This window comes from Chiloscyllium plagiosum, chromosome 18 (assembly GCF_004010195.1).
Source record: "Chiloscyllium plagiosum isolate BGI_BamShark_2017 chromosome 18, ASM401019v2, whole genome shotgun sequence".
Lineage (NCBI taxonomy): Eukaryota > Metazoa > Chordata > Chondrichthyes > Orectolobiformes > Hemiscylliidae > Chiloscyllium > Chiloscyllium plagiosum.
In genome coordinates, this window is record NC_057727.1 from 63299813 (window position 1) to 63306488 (window position 6676).

A 6676-nucleotide genomic window follows, 5' to 3' on the forward strand; every position below is an offset into this window, starting at 1 on the left:
TCAGGGAGGTAGCTGTTAACACGGGTCTTTAAGGAAAAAAATAAAAAGTGAAGCGTCTTTTGTGAAAGGTTTCACAGCCTAGGGTTATGGTAGCTGAAGGGAACAGCAATTCAAATCCTTAAGGGGCTCAAAGCTGAGAAGTGCAGCTCTCTCCAGAGGGAAGCAGAGCTGGAGGAGCTGATGGAAATGGGAGGTGGAGAGGGTGTCTGAGATTTGAAAACAAAGGATGAGATTTAAAAAATGAGGCTTTGCATAAGCCCAAGCCAATGCTGGGCCGGAGGGCAGAGGCAAACAGACTTGCGTAGAAGCAGTTGAGTTTTTGGGTGATGTTGAGTTTAAGGAGGCTAGCATGGGGGAGATAGGCCAGGAGGAGGCGGGAAAAGGTAGATGTCGAGATGAGAAAAGCAAGGCTGAGGACATCACTGAAGACGGATGGATGCAGCAGTGGACTTGGGGCGACACAGTGGCTCAGTGGTTAGCGCTGCTGCCTCACAGCGTCCGGACCTGGGTTCGATTCCACCCTCTGGCGACTCTCTGTGTGGGTTTCTTCCGGGAGCTCCGCTTTCCTCCCACAGTCCAAAGATGTGTAGGTTAGTTGACCATGTTAAATTGTCCAAAGTGTTCAGGGATGTGCAGGCTCGGTGGATAAGCCATGGGAAATGCAAGGTTACAGGGATAGGGTAAGGGATGGGTCTGGGTGGGATGCTCTTCAGAGCATCGATGGACCGTGATTTCACACTCCAGGGATTCTGTGAAATGGAAATATGCAATTTCCATGATGGGGCACAATTTTGAAATTTGCAGGCAATATGGAACTTGGCAATACTATGATCAGTGAGTGGGATGGTGTAAAACCTCAGGAAAAAAAGTACAGTGGTTGGTGAAATGGATGGATGGGTGACGGATCACATTTAATACAGAGAAGTGTGAAGTGGGAGGTACAACTGTCCAGAAAGGTGAGCAAGCAGGCAGACCTGGGCAGATAAAATCAGTGAAGGTGGCAGGATGGGCTTAGTTAATGAATTCGATTTGATGTCCTAGAATTTGCAAGCAGCATTACATACAAAAGTAAGGAAATTATGCCATCCCATGCAAAGCACTGGTCCAAACTTGCTTGCATTGTGTCCAGTCAGGGCACCATTTTAAGAGGAATGCACAGATATTAGAAAGAATGCAGGAGAACGATTCCAGGGTTGAGTTAAGTGGATAGACTGGAGAAGTTTGAGAGGAGATTCCGATCGAGGTCATCAAAATCGTGAGGAGTTTGGACAGAATAGGTAGCGAAAAGCTGTTCCCATTTGTAAAAGGGTCTAGAACCAGGGGGTACAGTTTGAGGGCTGAATGTCCTGCTGCTTTCCTGCAACCATTTGATGCATCAACTTTAACTACTAGTCCCTTATGAGAGACTTTATCAAATGCCTTCTGGAAACCTGTACAAGTAATATTCCACTGCTTTAGTCAGCTCTTCATGCATTGGGTTGAGGGTCAAGTAGTGGAAAAGTGGAGAAGAAAACCCCAGCTCTGTGTTCTGTTTTTTTTCTTTGCAGATTGTTCTCAGGATAAGGAGTTCATTCTCGAAGGGAAGAAAGTGATGGTGCCTCAGGGGAAGCCGGTAAATATGAATGTGCAAAGCTCCTTTAGCCAGAGCGAGTATGTCATTTACAAGGAGAGCCAGGCCCGTCTTCGCTATTTGTTACAAGTGAAGTGCTGAGCAGCCCTGCAGCATGGGAATCCAACTCGTTTTCCAGGGAGCGTCGAGTCCCCTTCACTGAAGGATCAATATCATGTTTATTTTCTGCTGTGGTTTGGTTACTGCCACTGCACTATGCTAGCACTGGCTGCTTTAACCATTGTTGCTTCTATGCATGACAGACTGTAGTAATTTTAAAGAGCTTCTATCTGAAAAACATGAGATGAAACCGAACCTGAAGTGCTTTAGGTTTTGGGGTCCTCTTCCATTGAGTCAGCAGGCAGTTTGACTTCAATTGTAGCCCACAGTGCAGCCATTTGTAATCCTTATACTTAGATATTGACTGAAACTATCAGCATCATGTTGTTGCTGGCTTTAAATGGTATACTGTATAATGACTAACAGGAGCATTACAACCCATTTGTCCTTTACTAAAAACTGCTGTTGGTGTCTAAGCAATGAGGAGAACTGACAGGCTTCGAACTCTACTCAATCCTTACCAAGTTCCACTGACAAACACCCTGAACTGACCGGCCTAACCGCTAAGCCCCTCTCACCAGACCACACTGAGTAACTCATTGTTAGACTATGCCTCTGGGCCTGTCTCTCCAGGCTCCACTAAGTAACCCACTGAACTGACAGGCCTAGCCCCAGGCCTCTCTCACCAGGCCATACTGAGTAACTCACTGAACTGACAGGCCTAGCCCCTATTCTCTCTCACCAGACCACATTGAGTAATTCACTGAACTGACAGGTCTAGGCCTCTCTCATTGGGCTACACTGGATAACTCACCAAACTGACAGACCCAGCGCCTAGACCTCTCTCCAAGCCCTGTTGAGTAACTCACTGACAGGCCTAGCTCTGATGCCTCTCTCCAGGCCACACTGAATAACTGACAGAACTGATAGTTTGCTCGGTGAGGCCTCCCTCACGGGCCACATTGATGTGAGGGGACCACTCTAGCTCGAGGTCTCTCCTATGCATTCTGCACCACATTGGGAAATGGTGGTAAAATCACTTTTACCGACTGTAGGCTGACAGCATAAAAGCTGGACATGTCCCTCATTAGTACGAGCAACTTGCCTCTCGCTCGATTCTCGGTCAGATTTGACAAGCCTTTCACCCCACCCTGCTTGGTTATGGTGTTGTTTTCTGAGGAACCAGTCTGCGCTCCCTCACAAACTCCCACAGACTCAAGGAGACCTGCAATTTATTGAAATGTATAAATGGGAGAATGAGGTGCTGCTCTCCCACGATTCAGATGAATTCAGCTGCAAATAATTTTGCATGAGAAATTCGAATACATGACTGACTCTTTAGTTAATCCATCTTGCCAAGGCTGCACTATGTGACCCAAACTGGATGGCAGACTGATCCCATCTGCCTGCAGTCCCTCACCCAACTGTTTGTCTGGAGAACTGGTGTCTGCTGTGCACCACTGTAATGGCTGCTCAAAGCCTCTGCAAGAGTATACTTCGTCATTGTAGAAAGGAGGTAGGATAATGCAGGCCCAACTTTGGACTGGAGTCTGTGATTTGACATTGGTCACAATGAAAGTTTGGTTCCTCTGCTTCATTTGAGATTGTGGCTTGACAGATTCCTTCTGTTGTGGGCTCAGTCGCAGAAACTGAAGCTGTCCTCAGTCTACTGCCATTACCTGGAGAGGGGTGAAGGTTAAAAATTGGCCTTGTCATCCTGTGGTAAAAGCCTCTGTGAAAGGCAGTGGGGTTTCAATAGTAGATCTGACAGCACATGCTCACTGTGTAAGGCATTGATCTAAGGTTGCTTTAGTAGAGAGTGTGTGACACCAGAATAATCTCTTATCCTTGACCCTGTGACTCTATTGGAAGCTGTGATTCACCTTGCACTGTGGAAGATTTTTGATATAACAGATTGTACCCTCAGGGTTGGTGATTGCTACCACTGTGTTTACCTGATAGTCTCAGTTTGCACTATTAAAGGATTCTATTATTCTGCACACTACTCTAAACTGAATGAGCTGCCTCTTTTGTATTATTGCTGGATCCTCAAGTTCATAATCGGTGTGTTTTTGAAGAAGTGAAATGTATGTTTCTTAGCTCTGTAAGTGTGTGTGGCCAATTTGTGGGTTTTAAGTGAAAAGGATTATTTATTCTTTTATTCACTCTGATCAGTTTGAAAACTGTGTATTTGTCCCACTCTCCCTCGCGTGCTCTCTCTCCCCCTTGCACGCGTGCTCTCTGTCTCTCTTGCACGTACACATAGACACACGCGCACACAAACACATGACGCACAACTTTGTAAGAAACAGTCTCTTGTGGGCTTGTTTAAAACTTGATGTTTCACACCTGGATAGACTCAGCTGGTTACAATCGTGTCTAAATTCTTGCAGAGATCCCCTGCAAGGTTGGAGGTTCAGCAGGTCATGACGTTAGGCACTTGTGGTTTGGATGTCAAGCCACTTTACTGATCGATGGTGAGTTAAATTACACCTGGAAGCTGCTGCACGTTGTAGAGAAGGCCTTGTTCTACTGCTCCTCTAAGCAACTGACCTAGTGTCACTGACTGTCTCTTCCTAGTCCTTGGGAAAAAATGAAATATTTGGTACCAGAAGCCAGTTTTGGTCAGGTCACCAACCCGACCAACACCTTTATCATCACCTGGGATGATCTGATGCTGTAATGATTGATACACACTGATTTGAGATTCTTCATGCTTATTTGTGATTAAGCTGGTTCTTTCCCAGTCTTTTACGTCAAGTTGCACATTTGGAGACACAAAGTCCTAAAATCCGTAGTTTATTTTAGTAAACCATAAACCATGAGAGATGAAAATTCCACAGAGGGGTTTCATCGCTGTCCTCGCCCAGGCTAATTCATTAGGAGCTTCCCCAGAGCTTGTCTTGAATTTGCAGGCCTCATCTGAGACATGGCAACCATCTTATTAACCTGTTTGGTGTCCAAGAGCTTGAAAAAGTTAAAGCTGTGAATAGGGCCTACCTTCAGTGCACATTACAAGTACTTTGTTTCTTTTGGTTTCTACTTCCCCACCCTAAAGGTGCTGGTTTTAATAAGGTTTCCCTCTCTTCCACTTGACTTCATTCTAATGACCCTAATAGTGAGCCCATATGTCACAATACCATACTAGCTAGTAGTAGGTGTAGGCCATTCAGCCCCTCCAGCCTGTAGCGCTATTGAATATGATCATGGCTGATCTCATCTTGGCCTTCACTTTCCTGCCAGCTCTCCATAACCTTTAAATCAGTTACTTATCAAAAATTATCTCCTCTAAATTTACTCAATGTCCCAACATCCACCACACTCTGGGGGAGTGAATCCCACAAATTCACCACCCTTTGCGAGAAGTAATTTCTCCTCATCTCTGTTTTAAATCTGTTGCCCTTTATTCTAAAACTTTGACCTCTCCTTCTAGATTGGTGCACAGGAGGCAACATCCTGTCTACTTTGTCAATCTCTTTCAGCAGCCCAATTAGATCTGCTCTCATTCTTTTAAACTCCAGAGAATATGGACCTAAACTTCATCAGACAAGTCTCTCATCAGTCTCATGAATCCTGCTCAGCAGGTATGGGTTTCTGGGTGGGTTAGGAGTTGGGCCTCCCCAGCCTAGAACTTTTAATTTCTCTGTCTCATCCTTTTCTTCCATTGCACTCCTCATCTAAGAGTGGCTCAGTCAGGAGTACCAATGCCTCGAATTCAGGTCGAGGTGAATTCACACAGCAAGGCTTGAACTGATAATCCAGACTGACCTTGAAGTGTGGTATTGAGGAAGTGCCGCAGTGTCAGAGGTGCTGACCCTTCAGTGGAAATGATAAACCAAGCAGTTCAGACGATGTACAAGATCTTGCACTGGCCCAGTATTTTACCACCATGCAGCACGTCTTAAACAGATGGTCCAGTTATTTTACCATTGTGGAATCTTGCTGTGCACATATTGGCTGCAATGTTTTGACATTATGACAGTGAGTGTTTCATAAGTCACTGATTGGATTTGAACTGCTTTTGGATGTTCTGACATCATAAAGACGACCAGATTAATACCTGGATGTTACCAATAATCCTGATGGGTTGCAGTGGTTGAGCCCAGCTCTGTTTATGTTGCTCAGGGCCTGTGTATTTTCTGGTGTGGTTCAGTTTGTGAGCTGTTGCATATTTATTTACAGTGCCGGGTTACTACACAAAAAACAAATTGCCACTTAGCAACCCCAAATGTGAATATTACTCCTCAGCAGTGGGCACAGTGAACTGAACACTCAAATCTTGCAATGCAGAAAGGGGAATATTTCTAAATCATTGATTCATACAGTATCGAAGAGGCTCTTTGGCTCATTGCTTCTGTCACCCCAGACTGTTAATAAGCTCTTTTAAAGGTTGCTGTTATCACTGTTAATTGAGTTGAAGAAACTTGTGTTCCCAAGTTTTGGAAACAAGCTAGTCAAAATGATCATGTGATTAACACAGTCTTTGATGACAAGAAAATACCCAAAAGAATCAGGGAGCAAAATAGTGCAGTGCAATTTAGAGTCATAGAGTCATAGAGATGTACAGCACGGAAACAGACCCTTCGGTCCAACCCGTCCATGCCGACCAGATATCCCAACCCAATCTCGTCCCACCTGCCAGCACCCGGCCCATATCCCTCCAAACCCTTCCTATTCATGTACCCATCCCAAGTGCCTTTTAAATGTTGCAATTGTACCAGCCTCCACCACATCCTCTGGCAGTTCATTCCATACACGTACCACCCTCTGTGTGAAAAAGTTGCCCCTTAAGTCTCTTTTATATCTTTCCCCTCTCACCCTAAATCTATGCCCTTTAGCTCTAGATTCCCCGACCCCAGGGTAAAACTTTGGCTATTTATCCTATCCATCACCCCTCAGCCTCCAACACTCCAGGGAAAACAGCCCCAGCCTATTCAGCCTCTCCCTATAGCTCAAATCCTCCAACCCTGGCAACATCCTTGTAAATCTTTTCTGAACCCTTTCAAG

General features: G+C 45.2%; 1 protein-coding gene across 3 annotated transcripts in view; it reads left to right on the forward strand.

Moving 5' to 3' along the window:
- Window positions 1-3674, forward strand: part of parp3 (poly (ADP-ribose) polymerase family, member 3) — a 37686-nt gene extending 34012 nt beyond the window's left edge. For all 3 annotated transcript variants that reach the window (XM_043708477.1, XM_043708478.1, XM_043708476.1), the window contains exon 11: window positions 1548-3674. In XM_043708477.1, the coding sequence (XP_043564412.1) occupies window positions 1548-1711 (164 nt within the window). In that variant the 3' untranslated portion in view covers window positions 1712-3674. The remainder of the gene's footprint in view (window positions 1-1547) is intronic.
- The last annotated feature ends 3002 nt before the right edge of the window (window positions 3675-6676 follow it).